The sequence below is a fragment of the Phyllostomus discolor genome, chromosome 6 (genome assembly GCF_004126475.2).
Source record: "Phyllostomus discolor isolate MPI-MPIP mPhyDis1 chromosome 6, mPhyDis1.pri.v3, whole genome shotgun sequence".
In the NCBI taxonomy this organism is placed as follows: domain Eukaryota; kingdom Metazoa; phylum Chordata; class Mammalia; order Chiroptera; family Phyllostomidae; genus Phyllostomus; species Phyllostomus discolor.
The window spans coordinates 170,059,221-170,075,386 of record NC_040908.2 but is presented as its reverse complement, the minus strand read 5'-3'; the positions used below and the strand labels follow the sequence as shown (position 1 = coordinate 170,075,386).

General features: G+C 66.0%; 1 protein-coding gene across 1 annotated transcript in view; it reads left to right on the top strand.

The window, feature by feature from the left end:
• Positions 1-16,166, top strand: part of KCNQ1 (potassium voltage-gated channel subfamily Q member 1) — a 212,620-nt gene that overhangs the window by 155,475 nt on the left and 40,979 nt on the right. Inside the window, exons 12-15 of the mRNA XM_028516267.2 lie at positions 6,695-6,770; positions 8,318-8,412; positions 9,198-9,244; positions 10,067-10,128. Coding sequence (XP_028372068.1) covers positions 6,695-6,770; positions 8,318-8,412; positions 9,198-9,244; positions 10,067-10,128 — 280 coding nt within the window. The remainder of the gene's footprint in view (positions 1-6,694; positions 6,771-8,317; positions 8,413-9,197; positions 9,245-10,066; positions 10,129-16,166) is intronic.

The following is a 16,166-nucleotide window of genomic DNA, read 5'->3' as shown; positions in this document are numbered from 1 at the left end:
CCGGGGCAGGGTGGGGGAGGACCCCTCTGTAAGCTACACTCACCCCCACCCCCCATGTCAACTTTGTTCCTTGATGGCAACTTCAGAGCAAGTTCACTGAGCCCCAAGCTCCAGCGGCGAGCTTGCCTGGCCCGGCCTTGGTCTCTGGCGTGTCGCACCATCTGGCCCCGGAGCAAGGGGCCTGTGTGCGGGGACCGCCGTGGGCTGGGCGTCCTGGCCCTCCCCCGGGGTCCAGAGGTGCCCTCAGCCCAGAGGGCTCCCCAAGGGTCACTTCTCTGCTCCCCAATCACACACCCCCTCCAGGGCCACTTGCTTTTCTGTGGGGACTCGCCTCTCCCAGGACGTTGCTGCTGGGACAGGGACACGCCGGTGACCAGAGCAGGCCGCCCCCCTGGCAGCCACGCTGGAGTTCCTGAAGCCGGTGCCCAGGATGGGCCCGGGGCCCTCGCTGGTTGTCTGAGCACGTGGCCTGGTTGGCTGCCAACAATGGCAGCTTTACCTGGCCCCCCTCGGTCCTCACCTCGTCCCCTTGTGTCAGGCGGGGGCGGCTCCGGGACGAGGCACACTCCCCAGCGTGGCGTCGGGGCCCCTGCCCTCCCCTGGGTCCCAGTGGAAATGCCCGATTAGTTGGGGGCTCATGGTGGGTTTTGGCCTGTGACCTGCGGAGCTAAGGAAGTTCCTGTCTCTTTCTGCTGCATTTTTTTTTTTACTGTGGGAGCTTCTGACCTGTACCGGGGGCTCCCAGCCCTGACAGGGGTGATGCCTGATAGGGGTGCCGCCTGTCCTTTGCGGCAGGGACACCTCGCCGGGTCCTGGGGGTCGGGCCGTCTCTGTGCTCCCGGCTGGGGCCCAGGCGGGCACCTCCCCCAGGACACACAGTTGGGTGTGGTGGGCGGGTGTTCTGTGCTCAGTAGGGGGACGGGCCTGTGCTTCTGTGTCCTCGCGTTCCGGTGCCCGGGCCCAGAACCGGCCCTGCCCTGTTCGCTCGGACCGGGCACTGTCCTTCCGCGTCCACCGGACGCCTCGTCAGGGGTCGGCAGGCCTGTCTCGGGCGGGCTGCAGGGCCCCGGGGGGCGGGGGGTGGGGGGGCCTCACCTACGTTCGTGTGTTGCTACATTGTTCTCTCACTGTCCAGGCATGAATTTTTGGAGGAGGCCTCAGGTTGTTTCTCACATAAATATTTACTCAAATATTTTGTGTCTTCAAACACCAAATATTTTGACATTTTATCTCGTTCTAGGAATTCATTTGATCTGGCCTTTCAAGTTTACTGCCCCTAGCTGGCCATAACACCGCTATCTTTACGATTGTTGCCGTTGCTCTGCGCCTTTCATCACCGGATCAGCACGCAGGCCGGCCCCGGCCCCGGCCCCGCACCCGCACCGCGGGCCGTCCTCGAGGCAGACTTGCTGGGGCCTGTCCGCCCCAGGAATCCTCGCCGCAGGGCACACGCCGCCCCGGCCCCATCCGGGCGAGACCCAGGAGCTGGGAATGGTCTGTCACTGTGCACACAGCAGGGAAAGACCCCAAAGCTGAGGCCGGGGGCGCGTTTCACGGGCACTCGGCTACCCGTGTCCCACCGCCCACTGCCCAAGGCCGCTCTCAGACCCCAACGGTGAGGGCACTGACGCCACCCTCTCCTCCCGACTCCACGTCCCAAACAACCCGGCCCGGCCTCGTCCCTGGCACTTCTGGGCCCCTCGCCCATCGCTTCTCGGTCCTGCCGCCCCAGGCGGCGCCTCACTGGGGGCCGGCCCGGCTGCCTCCCCCCGGGTCGCCACACTCTGCACCCCAAGCTCACACACGGCGCCTGTCCCTCGCCCGGACTGCGGCCCCCGCCATCTCTCTGGGCGCTCACGCCTGCCAGCCTGCCTGGCCCTGGTGCTGCCCGAGTTCACGGTGGCCCTGCGGTGGCGGGCGGGCCCGCAGGATGGCACCGTCACACGGAGCGCGGGTGGGGTGGGGGGTGGGGAGATCTTATACAGCCTTAGAGTCACAGAACCGTCCCGGAGGTTGCACAGAGGGCTCACGTGAGGGTGACGCATCTGTCACAGGGAATAAACCGACGCTGTTACGTTTTTATCAACTGAGGCCCAGCCTCGATTCCGATTCCCAGGACCAACCCAGGCCCCCAAGTCACACTCAGCCCCTCCCCCCGCCCCCTGAGGCTGCTCGGGACAGGCATGGCTTCTCAGACCCTCCTTGTTACAGGGACTCGGACGGTGTGGGGGAGGGCTGGCCGTGCTTGCAGGGCTCTACTGGGGTCTGTGTCCCGGTAGCCTGGGGGTGTGGGGGTGGTGGAGCGCCCCACCACATCACCTCAGGCCACGTGCTCTCCTCGTGGCCTGCCCCTGGGAGGCCGGCTGCCGTCACCTGTCAGGGTCCTCGCCGCAGGACGGCTCTTCTCCCCTTCCCGTGTTGTCCTCCGGGACCCACCAGGGCTTGGCCCCTGGGAGCCGCACGGTGGGCAGATCCGGGAGGGGCCCCGCCCCTCGGGCTGCGCCCCTCTGGCTGCGGGGGGGCGGAGGGGGCGGCGGGAAGCTGGGCGGCAGACAGACAGCGTCGGGCCAGACGTGGGAATCCGCACATGGCCCCTTCTCAAGGGCGGGTGCTGTCCCCGGGGCCCCGGCAGGGTCCCCGGGCCCCTTTCACGGGGCACATCCGCGCCGAGCCTGGCCCACGGTGGAAATGCAAATCTAATTAGTCTGGCATGGAGCCCGCCTTAAAAGTATTAACAGAGCCTTAAACTGTGCCGTTGGATGGGGATGAAGAAACGCCTCACAAAGAAATTACCGGATGGTGACAAAGCCCCAATTTATTAGCCCTCTCCAGCGGGGGCTGCGCGCGCACGTTAATTACTTTAATGGGACTTATTTTGCTTCGTTGCCCAAAGTAATTGGTTTATTAACCTCTCCTTTCCTTCGGGGGGGAGGGCACACAGAGGGCGGGCGGTGGGCCCGCGGAGCCGTGCCCGGCCTGCCGCGGCCCAGCCCCCACCCCGGGGCAGCCGGCACCGGGCCCTGCCGGCCTGGCCCGGAGCCGCCTGGCACCCGCGGTGTGTTCCTGTCTGCCGGGCGCTCGCGGCGTGTCGGGCGCTGGGAGTGCGGCCGTGAGAAACACGCACGCACTCGCCCCACGTGCGCGCTCCAGCAGAAGGGAGTGCGTGGCTCCGGCAGCGTGGGCCCGGCCCAGCCAGCTTCCTGCTGGGGCCCAGGCCAGGGAGGGCGGGAGTGGGCTGGGGGATGCCTGGGGCAGGGCGGAAAAGGGGAAAGGGTGCAGGGTCTCCAGGGCCGGGTGGGGGTCCTGGGCGCTGGCAACAGGGTGTGCGGGGTCGCACCCTGGGAGAACAGGGCCGTTAAAACACGCTTGGAAGGGCACGGGGCTGGGCTGGAAATGGGAGGGAAGGAGAGGAAAGGGGGCAGAGGAGAGGCCAGCTCACCCCCCCGAGGACGGGGGGCCTAGAGTCCAGGTGGGTGGGCGCCCAGAATAGGCAGAGGTGGGGTCTCGGCCTGGGGCCGTGGTCACGGGGTTGGGGCACACCCGGCCCGTGAGTGGCCCAGCGAGTCGGGGAATCTGGCCGGGGGGGGGGGGGGGGGGGGGACGGGCCGAGGGGCGCTGAGCACAGAGTCTCATGAAGGGCTGTGCCCCAGACCCCCGTGCAGGGGTCCCACCATCCCCGCCCCTCAGGTCTCCGTCCCGCCGAAGACAGGCTAGGAAGGGCCCCTGGGGGCTTTGCAGCCCCACGGCCCCCCTCGGCTCCAAGGAGCAGGAAGAAAGGGGTCCCAGCAGGGAGAGGTCAAGGCCTGCTCAGCCCCCCAGGCGCCCAGGAGCCTGGCAGAGCCTTCTGGCTTCTGACCCCCAGGGCTCACCCCGCCAGCATCCCCCCCTTGGACCCCACGCCCCTCCCTCACCCGCCCAGGACCCCGAGTGGCCGCGGAGGCCCCGGCAGGGCCCGGCCGGTTTGTGATTCACAGGCTTTTGGAAGGGAATGTGCACAAATCACTTTTGTGGACGGAAATCAGTAAGAAGCCCACGTCATTCTTCTTAGAGGTGAGGAGTCTTCTCTCCCTTGTTTTAGTCCCAAGTTCCCAATAAGTCACTTCAGCGAGGCCGGCTCTGGGGGCTCCCACCCCCCGAGGCTGGGAAAGGGGACCCCCGGCTCCGTCGCAGTTCCCCCAGCTTCCCCCAGTTTCTCTCCCTGGTGCTGGAAGCCCACCAGCTCGCCAGCTCCCTGGGCCTAATGAGGGCGGACAGCCTGCAACCCACGTCCTCAGGATCTCCCTGGGGCTTCGGCAGGGTCCCCCAGCCCCTGCCCCAGCCCCTCTCGGGGGGACGGAGCCAGGACAAAGGTGCATTTCTTCACAGGCTCCTTCCAGGCGACTGTGAGCTGGCCGACTGACACAGCCGGGCTGCCCGCCCGGGTTCAGGGCATAAGGACCCCTGTCCCCACACCCCAAGGGGGGCCGCAGCCTGGCCCCAGGGATTTTGTTGTAACAAGGCCACGTCCTCAGGCCTCGCTGTCCCCTGTGCGCCCTCGGCTCCCCAGGCCTCCCGAGCTCAAGGGGTTCCCTGGGGGCGGCCGCGGCCCAGCCTGGGATTCACGTTTGGGTTCCCTCACGCCCTCGTCCAGGCCCCCATCTCCCACCCCGCCTCTCAGAGCAGTGGGTGCAGCCTTGGAGAGAGGAACCGGGTCCCAGGGTGGGTGTGCCCATGGGTGGGGGCCGCGGGAAGATGTCATGACCCCACACCCACCAGCCCCCGGCCACCGCGTCCCCAGCTCCAGGCAGACACGGCCCACTTCCTGTCTCTCTGTGCAGCACGCCGTGGGTAAGGGGGGCCCTGCGTGTGTGCGGCCTCGGAGACCGACCACCTGCTTTCACCGGCCAAAAGGTCCGGGCCTTCTCCCGCCTCAGCACCCTTCTGCCAACACGGTGTGCCGCAGCGCGTCCCCCCGCCCGCCGGCCACCGTGAGCCTTACACTGCTGGCTCACACTGTCCCCCAAAAACGTGCGCCTCCGCTTGGTGTTGTCTCTGCCTCCGACGCTTAGAACCACCCCGGGGACCTCGTCGAGACTCAAAGGGCTCATTGTGCGGGGGAGAGACCATTAAAATTCCAGATTTAATTTATTTCATTAGTATCAGGCCATTTGAATTTTTAACATTTCTCCTCGTGTCTCCTTTTATACATTGTGTTTTTAAGACACTAATCTAATTTGTTTAAACTATAAAAATTCCTTTCATGCACGCTGGCCTCTGAAGAGATTCTGGGAAAACGTCTCCAGGTCCACACCGACGCGGGGTTTCAACGCCGGTGACCCGGGTCGGCTCCCTGCAAGGTGGCCGGTGTCACTGGTCCCTTCGGAGGATGCCGTCCTGGCTTGGTTGGCTTTCCTCAATGCAGCGTGCACTTTTTATTTCACTGAATTACGTCCCTGTCTTCATTACCTCTCGTCTACGTTGTCGGGGTTTAATGGGCTACTTTTTTCTCTTCTCGGGGAAGACGCCAGCCCCCCCACCCCTCACACACACATGCACTGAGTGACGGCCATGAACGTCTCCCTAAGCTCTCGCTTCTCGGGACCCCAAGTCCTCCCTCCACTGTCGGTCTTCCTAGGGGACCGAGTCATTGTCATTCAAACAAAACCGTTGTCCAGCCTCCGTGAGATGCCCTCTTCGGTCCTGGAGTTCCTTAGATTAGTCCGTAGAACAGGAGGGGTTTCTCGGTCACTTCGGTCTCCCCGGTTTCGGGCCCCACTGCGCTGGGCTCGGGGGCCGACAGGCGGCACGTGATTTCCGCCTCCTTCCTGCCCTGCTCCTGGGACGCCCCCGGGGCCTCTGGGACGCCCCGAGCGTGACTCAGACGGGCCTGGGTCCGACGAACCCGCTGTCTCCCCCACGGGGGTCCGCAGAGCCGCTGGAATCCGTGGCCCGATGTCTTCCAGTGTCTTTGGAAAACCACCGGCCGCCACGTCTTCAGAACCGCCTGTTCTCCATCGCGTCCTCTCCCTCGGGGGAGTGGCTGGCGGGTCCGGGTGTCGCGGGTGCTTTCAGCAGCAGGCCCCGTCCGTGCGAGCGCCCGAACCCAAGCCAAACCCCCGCCGTGGCCACGGGCGCCTGTTCCCTTCCGGTGTTCCTTCTGCGCGAACGTGTACGTCGCTGGCTGTGTTTTCTTTGTTGGCCGTGTTTCTAGAAGGATCTTGGTCTCCAGAAGGACCCGTAGAAACTTTGAATGGCTCGGGAAGTAACCAACCGTCCTTGGCTGACCGGCCTACGAACGTCCCAGGCCGTGCCTCTCTGTGGGGCTCTAGAACGTTCCAACTGATGGGGACCTCGGGCAGCCTGTGTCAGAACCCCTCCCACCTCACTGACGAGGGGCCCGAAGGCCCGAGGGAGAAAGAAGCTCCCGGGGCTCCTCTGTGAGCCAGGGCACCCCGACAGGCACCCCAACACTGAGCGACAAGCAAGGCCAGGGTCCCTCCGGGGCTGGCCTCCCAACGATAAAAGCCTCCTGCCCCCCTCGCCGCCCTCCCCCACCCCCAGGACGTGGCCGTGAACACCCCCATCCTGGGGGCGGGGGGCCACCCTCCTCGTTTCCAGAAAGGCCCAGCCCACATGCGTGGGGCGCGCACGGGGAGGGCTCGAGCCCCCCTTTGCAGGGCAGCCCCGGACACACTTCTCTCTGTCCCCCACGCAGGCTGCGGGAGCACCACCGGGCCACCATCAAGGTCATCCGGCGCATGCAGTACTTCGTGGCCAAGAAGAAATTCCAGGTGAGTCCCGCGCTGAGCCCTCCGGCCCTCGCCCGCCCCGAGAGCCCCTCCCCTAGCCGCTGCCGCTGCGGCGACGGCTTTGCTGTCCCACCCCAAGACACCAGCCCAGAGCTGGGGCGGGGGTGGGGGGGCCCACACAGAGCCTCAGGGGCTCACTCCACCCTCCCCTGATTGGTAGGCGCTCGGTGTGGGTGGGACTCAGGGAGGAGCCAGTGGGCCCATGCCACCTGGGCAGGAGTTGGGGACCCCAGAGCCCCGCCCCCCCACCCTGTGTGAGGCAGGAGAGTGGACGGGGGGGGGGGGGGGGGGGGGCGGGACCTGTGCCCTGGGCGGCGGCCCGCCCTCTCAGGGAGGGGCGGGGTCCTCTGGGCTTCCCTCCGCTCCGTGGGTGGGAGTCTGCACAGCCCCGAGGCCCCCCGAGCCCGAGGCCCCCAGAGAAGGCTGGGGAGTGGCGGCCTCAGCCCCACTCCTTCTGCTGGGGGGACTGAGCTCGGTCTGAGGACCGGGACCCAGCGTGGCCCGCACCCTGAGAACAGGCCGACGCAGGGACAGGGACCCAGGGGGCGGTCATTGCCTCTGCAGGAGGCCTGGCCACGGAGAGGCAGTGCCAGGGTTCTCCAGGGTTTGCTTGGGTGCCCACGAGACCTGTGGCGGTGGCCCAGGCCCCCGCCCGCCCCGCCCCCAGCAGTCTGGGAGGCCAGAGCCAGGCCCTGCTCCGTGTAGGCCAGGCCCGCGCCTCCCTGGGCTCCGGGTGCTGATGGACACGACGCGAGCCAACTCCACACCTGCCGGGGAACCGCTCAGACCCCAGGGTGAGCCCGCCACTGCCACAGCCGCTCCGGCTCTGGCGGCGTGGCCGGCCCCCTGCCACCGGGGCCGCCCCTCAGGAAGGGGGTCCTGGGGGGGCCTGTGGTGGTACTGACCTCACGGGCAGGCTCCTGCCCTCTGCTGTGCCCTCTGGGGTCCCCCTGAGCCCCAGGCACCCGTTCAGGCTCGGAGCTGGTGCTCTGGAGTCACCCGCCTGGGCCCCGGCCCCAGGCCTGCTAGGGAGCACCCCTCAGAGCCCGGCCCCCCGGCCCCCCAGAGCAGGCCCTGTGCTCCAAGACTGTGCCCTGGGTTCCCCTCTGCCCACCGTTGGCGGCTGCCAGGGAGGGGTGCACGGCCGGCCACGTCCCCGTTGAGGACAGTGGGCGCGCCTGCCAGCGAGTGGGTTGGGGGTCGGCTTGAGACCCAAGCTGGAGGCGGCCGCCGCCACCGCTGTGCCCTTCCAGCTGGCACTCGGTGGTCTCGCTGCCCCCCGACTCTGGGCTGGGCCCGCTCTCCCAGCTGGGCGAGAAGGGGAAGCAGCGGCCCGGAAGGGCGGATGCGTGGGCAGGCCAGCTGCCGGCCCGGGGCCGCCCAGCCCTCGGCAGCACAGCCGCGCATCACAGCCCCTGGGGGGGACGCATGTAGGCACTGCCTGTCCCGCCACACCGGGCGCCCACCCCGCTGTGCTGGCCCAACCGGCGGGGCACAGCGCGGGGAGTGACACGTGTCTCCCGCCGCAGCAAGCGCGGAAGCCCTACGACGTGCGGGACGTCATCGAGCAGTACTCGCAGGGCCACCTCAACCTCATGGTGCGCATCAAGGAGCTGCAGCGAAGGTGGGTGCGGCCCCGGGGCCAGGGGCCGGGCTCCAGGGGGAGGGGCCGGGCTCCAGGGGGAGGGGCTGGGCAAGGGGCACTGGGGGACCGAGGGCACGGGACCTCCACTCCCCACTCCCCTCCCGCTGGGCTCACAGCTGTAGGACGCTTCACGGACAGCCCTCCCCCTGGGAGCAAGGCACGGGGCCCACCCTGGGGCCTCCCCACCCTGGGGCCTCCTCACCCTGGCCGTCGTGAGCCACCCCGCTCTGGCTCCCGACCTGGAGCCTGGAGATGCACGTGTTCACGGGGAGGCAGCGTGGCCCTTGACGCCAGTGCAGGCTCAGAGCAGCGGTGCCTCCACGGTGGGCTAGCCCGGGCCCGAGCCCCGTGGGTCGTGGGTGCAGCCCAGAGAAGGCGCTGGTCCTGACCCCACGCTGGGGGCGAGGGCCGCCCTGCCACGCCTCCCCCTGGGACACGAAGGCCACCCAGCTCAGGGACCTGGCCTCGCCCTGGAAGGCCCCCTGCCCCCCACCGCAGGCCCACCTTCCAGAGTGGGTGTGAGGGGCCTGGCCTGGGGCCATCTGGGGACCCGCCCTGCCCAGGGGGGTAGTCACAGGGAGCCCCCTGACCACGGAGCCCCCCAGCCCCACGGGAAACACAGGCTCTGGGGCCTGGGAGGCAGTGGGCAGGTTGGTGGGTGGCAACGGGGGGCAGCCCCGGAGGTGGCTGTCCAGCCCCCCTCCCAGCCGGGCGCCCGGGGCCAAGAACGAGCTGACGCCCGTCCCCCCCCCCCTCCCTCCCAGGCTGGACCAGTCCATCGGGAAGCCCTCCCTCTTCGTCTCCGTCTCAGGTGGGTGTCCGCAGCGCGGTGCCCTGGGCGTGGCAGCCCTGCACACCCCCGTCCGACCTCACCCCGGAGTCAGAGCGGGCCCCGGGGTCTCCACAGTGCGGGACAGGCAGCGGAGGCCAGAGGGAGGGTCGGGGCCCCCCCACCCTGATCGGGCGGCTTCCCACTTGCCTCGCAGATGAATTTTCAGTGGGGGTGAGGACCACGTGGGTCCCTCCCGGTGGCCTCCTCTGGGCCATGGAGGGTCTGGAGACATGACCAGGGCCCTGGGAGGGAGACCTGGGGAGGGCATCTCCCTCTGGGGTGCATGGCCAGCCGGAGCCCCAGGGGCCATCGGCAGCAGGGAGCTGGATGTTGACTCCGAGTGTCCACTGGACTGAGCTCTGTGTCACACCCGGGAGGACAGGGTGAGGCCGGGTTGCCTCTGCCACAGTTCGCACAGGGGCCGGGGCAGCAGGGATGGCAGGCGCTGGGGGCCCGAGCCAGGCCTGTGCGCCCTGGGAGGTGGGCCGTCCTGGTGGGCACAGAGGGTGTCGGGGGGGCTCAAGGGTCACAGGCTAGGCAGAGTGCCCCAGGGCCGGAGCTGCTGCCAGCCCCCACCACGCCCCACCTTGCTGCACCCCCACCGTCCGCACCCCCACACCCCGGTGCTCCCCACCCAAAGTGCTTGCCACAGAAGCACTTTCGTGAGTTGGTGGGATCTGGGTGGTCTGCCCTCAGCTACCTCAGCCCCACGTCAGCCTCGTCCCCTAGCCCGGCTGGGGTCCCCCGCCCCGCCCTCCCCCTCGGCCCACACCCACTCCTGACCGGGTCTCTGCCCCACAGAGAAGAGCAAGGACCGCGGCAGCAACACCGTCGGCGCCCGCCTGAACCGCGTGGAGGACAAGGTAGGCGGGGGAGCCCGGGCCGAGCACGCTGCTCCTGGCGGTCGTCGTCGGGGGCCCGCACGCCGTGCCCAGGGCAGCCGCTCACACTCCGGGCCGCACCCCGAGTCCCGCCGGGGGCGCATGGGACGCGGATGGGGAGGCAGGAGTGGGCCGTCTCCCAGCGGCCTGAGCAGCCCAGGGCCTGCGTCTCACAGGCAGACGGCCCAGGGGGGCATGTCCCTGTCTGGCAGGATGGGAAGCCCACCATGGCTGCCGGCGCCTCACCCAGCCCTGGAGCAGCCCTGGGTGCGGCCTCACCCCCATTGTCCAGAGACGCCTGTCCCCCTCTACTGCCACTGCCGCTCCATCTGGGGTTCGGTGCAGCTCTGCCCACCCACGGCGTCTTAGGACAGACGGGAGCCTGGTGTCCCTGGAGGGGACCATGGGGGGGCTGCTGTGCCCCTCCACAGGCAGGAGCAGCAGCCACCCGGGGCTTGGAGAGCCTGGGCACAGCCCACAGGGGGCCGAGGTCCCTGCGGTGGGGCCAGCACTGGCCTCGGGTTCGGGCCCCCTGCCTGCTTCTCTGCAGACTGGAACCACAGAGGCGAGCCCCTTCCGGGGTCCCCGGCCCCTGGGAACTGGGTTTGGGAACGAAGCCCCCCAGGCTGCAGCCTGCCAGGCCCTGCTCCTGGGACAGTCTGTGGGGTGGACACTGGGGAGACTGGCCCGCACCGACCACGTCCTCCTGCTCCACCCGCAGAAGGGGGGCCACGCACCCCGGTCTCAGGGCGGCCAGCAGGGCCCCGCTGTCTGTCCAGCGGCCGATGGGGAGCTGCTGGGCCCAGGGCGGAGGTCACAGTGGGCGGCAGCCAGCTCAGCCGGCCCAGCCCCTCCCCTGCGCTGACCGGTGGCCCCTTTGGGGACAGACCCTGGGAAAGGGCCTCGTCGGGCCCAGAGGGCAGAGTGGCACGTCCCGGGCCCCGTCATCCCACTTATCGCTGCCGCCATCGGGACCATAAACAACCTCTCCGCGACCCTGCTGACTGCGGGAGTCGGGGCAGGAAATCCAGCAGCCGCCCGGCTGCCCACCCCGGCCAGGGCCCCCGTGCCTGCCCACCCCCGCCCGGCGGGCCGGGGGCCGGAAGGGAGCCAGGCCCTGGTGGTGGGAGCGGAGGCTCCGGCCCCCGGCTGCTTCCTCACTCAGGGCAGGCAGGGCCTGGGCCCGGACGGAGCCCCATCCCAGCCCGGCTCTCTGGGCCACGGGGCGAGGGGCTGGGACAGGGGCCTTGGGGGCGCATGGCCACTGGTCCCCACTCTCGGGAAAAGGTCATTCTTCGGGTCAGGGGTTACCGGGGAAGACCAACCCGGCTTGCTCGGGGACACCTCAGTCTCCCTGCAAGGAGCCCCTTCTCCTGACGTCGGGCCAGGAGTCACCTCCTCATCGGGACCCTGCCGGGCAGTGGGGGGGGCTCTGCTCCAACTCAGGGTCCCCACCACCCCCTTCAGGATGCCCCTCTTCCTGGGGCTCCTTGCCTTCCATCCCCAGCCTGGCCTCTGTCCAGGCTCGCCTCACTCCGGGGGTGGGGGAAGCAGAAACGGCACCCCTCCAGCCAAACCCCCCCCCGGACCTCCCTGCAGACGCCCCCACCCGTGGCAATGAAGGGAGGGAGGGCTGTGGCCCACTCTTTGCTCCTGCTTCAAAAGCACCGGTCGCCCCGTGCTCTTCCCATCGCCTTCTCTACTCTGGAAAGGACTCTTCTTTGTCCCGGTAAATCCTCCCTTACAGGAGGAGAAAGCGAGGCTCAGAAAGGTTGGGCCGTGGTCTAAGGTCCCACACAGCTGGTTCGGTGTGAGCGGGTCCCTCAGGGGCCGGAGACAGGGGCAGAGCAGAAACCAGAAACACGGGGGTCTCTTTGAAAAGAGGCGGGGGCTGGGCGAGGACGCAGGGGTGTCCCCGGGCTCTGGCGGCCCCGGGACCCCGAGATTCCAACCGTTGGTGTGCCCCTGGCCGGGCCCTCCGGCCCCTCCCTGATCGGGCTGCTCGAGGGGAGGCAGGCGTCCCAGGCCCCCAGAAGGCCGCGCGGGCCTCCCTCCCCGCCCCCCGCACATTCTTAGCCGGCCCCCAGGACCTGCTGCGTGTTTACGTTGAGCCCTGTTTATTTTGCAAGCTCAGCTCTCGGGCTGCTCTGGCTGGTATGAGCAGCTCCGTGGGCGGGGCGGGCTCCTTTCTTTCTTCTCCGTTTCTGCCGGAAATGTTCTGGCTCAGAGCCGGACACAGGGAAGTCCTGCGTTTCCAGGCCCCGGTTCGGGGGTGGGGGGGCAGGGGCCCCCACCTCCTGGCCCTCCTTCCACCGTCTTCTGGCCAGGAATGTTCTCCAGCCTGGGACCACCACCCCCACTCCCCGAGAGGTGCTGGGCCGTACCCCTCAGACCAGGCAGGCCCCCTGACCCACGACTCCATCCCTCCTTCTGTCCACCAGACCCCGAGCCAGGCCCCAAGCCATGTAATCTCAACAATTTCCCTGCCCGCCCCCGCCCCTGCCCCGGCTCATCCCGCGGGCAACCCCCAGCCTCCCCGCTGGCCTCAGGCCTTATCAGCCCCCCGCTCGGGTAATGTCTCCAGACATCTCCGTGGTCTGCGGCCCCGCCCCCCACCCCCCGAATCCTTCACATTGTATATTATTTCTTAAACACCAGCGAAACCCGCTCGCTAATGTTGTCTTTGGAATTTTTGTGTCAATATTTACACGAGATACTGTGCACACATGACAGAATGTTTCTTACACGCGCCTCCTCGGGGTACCAACGGTATGGGAGCCTGGCGGGATGAGCCGGGAAGGGTCTCCTACCTTTCTGTGTTCTGGAATAGTCTGGGCTCCCCCCCCCCCACCGTTGTGTGTGGGGCAAAACGGGGCGGTTAAGGCACCGGGGCTGGTGTTGTCTGTGTGGGAAGATTTTCCATGCCCGGGTCACGGCCCGAGCGCTGGAGGGGTGGCTCCGTGCAGCTCACTGGCGCTGTGACCAGCCGTGTGTCCCCGGAGTTCGCACGCTGCATCTTACTGTTCACACGTGTTGGCATTTCAACGTGCGCCTGGTCAGCAGGTGGGCCCCCTCCTCGTGGCCAAGGTTGTTTATTTGGGCCATTACTTGTTGTTCTGTCGGTCGGACTCGCCAGGTATTTGCCCAGTTTATTAATATTTTCTTTTTCAAAAGAAACCCTTATCAAGAATATGTTTACTGATTTCAGAGGGAAAGAGAGAGGGAGAGAGGGAGGGACATCAGTGCGAGAGACATTGACCAGTTGCCTCCCACACAAGCCCTGACCGGGGTCAAACCGGCAACCCAGGCATGTGCCCTGACTGGGAATCGAACCCACAACCTTTTGGTGCACAGGGCGACACTCCAACCAACTGAGCCACCCAGCCTGCGCCGTTTTATTAATATTTTCAGTGACCCCTGTTGCTTCTGTGGAAGGTCTCGCCCCTTCCCTTTGTCTTCTCCCTGCTGTGCATTCGGCCTTGAGATACTATCGCCCTTCCTCTTACTGCTCAGGTGGGACGACGAGGGCTCTGCGGCCTTCCCAGGTGTCGAAGGCGCACACGTGGGGGGCGTCCCCTCCGAGCACCACTCAGACCACGCCCCCTCCAGTCTGGATCCCGGGGCATTCGCTTTCCGCGTTTCTAACGCCCATTCTGAGCGCCCGTCTTTGCCGGGAGCTAGTTACCAGGCCGATCTGCGTGGGCGAGACGCAGCCGAGAGCTCGCTGGCGTCCCCCCTGTGCGGTGGGAGGGAGGGGTCCTTGGAGACCAGGGCGGTGTGTTTGCCGGCACAGCCCATGGGCAGTCCGGCTGAAGGCCCGTCCTGTGCTGGGAGGCCGTGCGCGCGCGCCCGCCGGCATGTCCAGAGAAGCCAGCCGACACTCGGGTGGAACGGGGTCCTCACCGGAACGCTCTGGCCTGCTTGCTCTATCAAACCCCCAGTTCTCTGCAGAATTAGCCTGGTGTCCCTCACATTTCTGTCCGGTTTTGCTGGGCGTGTTTTCGGAGCTGACGGCGAGGTGCACGTCGTGTTCGAATTCTGCGTGTTCGTGGCGGGGACCGGTGCCGAGGGTGCGCGGCGCTGCTTCATCTCCAGTCCTCTCCCCCCCTGGACAATCGTCTATTATCGCTGCTACGCAAATGATTTCCAGGCTTTATTGGGGTGTGACTCACGCCATAAAATTTATGTAATTTACGCCATAAAACTCGCCCAATGTAAGCGCACAACAAATTTCAGTAAAGGTCTAGTTTGCAACCTCGATCAAAACTAAGAGAACATTTTCGGCACCGCCTGCGCGCAAGGTGCCCCGACCCCTCAGCAGTCCAGGCCGGCTCCCACCCCCACCCCCACCCCCAGCCACGGCCCGTCGGGGGTCTGCGCGCTCTGCCTCGGCATCCTCGCATGTCTCTGAAGCTGGAAATTCTCCCTTTCTGGATGTTTTTCCTGTAAACGGCATCCAACGAGGGGCCGTGTTTGTGTTCGGCTTTTCCCACCCGGGCCGGCGGTCGTGGCGCCCCCCACGCACGTTGCCCGGCTCGCAGAGCTGAATGGCGCTCCGCGGTGCGAGGCGCGCTGTGCGCCCTGCGGCCGGTTGATGGACGCGCGGATTGTTCCCAGCTGGGGCCCATTGTGCGCGCCGCCGCTGCGAGCCTTTGTCTGCGAGCGTCTGTGCGGACGTTCGTTTTCGCGTCTCCGGGTTCGGTGCCCGCGCATGGGGAGGACGGCCGAGGTGGGGTGTGTGTGTGTGTGTGTGTGTTTAACTCGCTAAAAAAAAAAAAAAAAGCGTCTCCACTGTTCTCCAAGGGCCTGCACCGCCTTGAGTCCCCGCCAGCCGCGCCGCCGTCCGGGGGGCCGCTCCCTCCGCCTGCGCGCCAAGGCGGGGGGCGGCGGCCTGCCTGGTGTTCCCCGCTCCCGAGTGTGTAAGGGTATCTCATTGTGGGCCCGATTTGCATTTCCCTAATCACTAATGATGTTGAGCAACTTTTCATGTGCTTATTAGCCATTCATAGCCTTCTTTAGTGAAATGTTGATTCAACTCGCTGGCTGATTCTCTAATTAAGCAGTTGGTTCTGTTGTCCCGTTGGAGGGGTTGTTGATGGGCCTGGAGGGAGCCCTTTATCAGATCCATGACTTGCAAATATTCCCTCCCATTCTGGGGCTGTCTTTTCATTTACTTAAATCATGTCTGCCCGAGACACAAAAGTTTTCAGTGTTAATGAAGTCCAATTTATCTTTCCTTGTACGGCTCTGCCTTCCGTGCTGTATCGAAGGCCCCTGCCTCGCCCGAGGTCACGAATGTTTTCTTCTAGAAGGTTTACGGCTTTAACTCTTACGTTTACTGTGATTGACTTGGAGTTCATTTTGGGGAGTGTGCGAGGTAAAATCTAAGTTGTTTTTTTTTTTTTTGTTCCTGGCTGATGCGTATCCACAGCCTCCTCCACACCCTCTGTGGAAAAGGCTGTTTGCTCCCCTTCAACATCGTGGCCCCTTTGTCAAAAATTAACTGAGCATAAATATGAGGGTTTATCTCTGAATCCTCGGTGGCGTTTCGTAAGCCTGAACTTAAGCTCACACCACACCAGCCTCACCGCTACAGGTCCACAGGCCTGGTGTGAGGTGCAGGGGGGCGGGCTCCCCGGTTTTGCTCATTCCCTAGTCGGCGTGCCCGTCCGTCCTACTACAGCCTGTGAATTCTCCTGTGAATTTTAGAATCGTCTTGTCAGTTTCTAAAACAAAACAAAACCCAGGGACCTCCAGGAGGACTGGGTTGGATCTGTAAATCCATTGGGAAGAAACTGAGTTCTCCCGCACTGAGTCTCCCCACTCAGGACCACGGTGCACCCCTCTTTGCACGGGCTCCACCTCGGGCGGGGGGGGGGGGGTGTTCAGCAATGATGGTCAGTAGTTTTCAGGGTGAAAGTCTTACACCTCTTTCACTGGCTGTACTCTTCAGTATTTTATTATCTTTGATGCTATGGTTCATGGAGTTTTTTTGTTTTTGAATTATTTATTACTAGCAT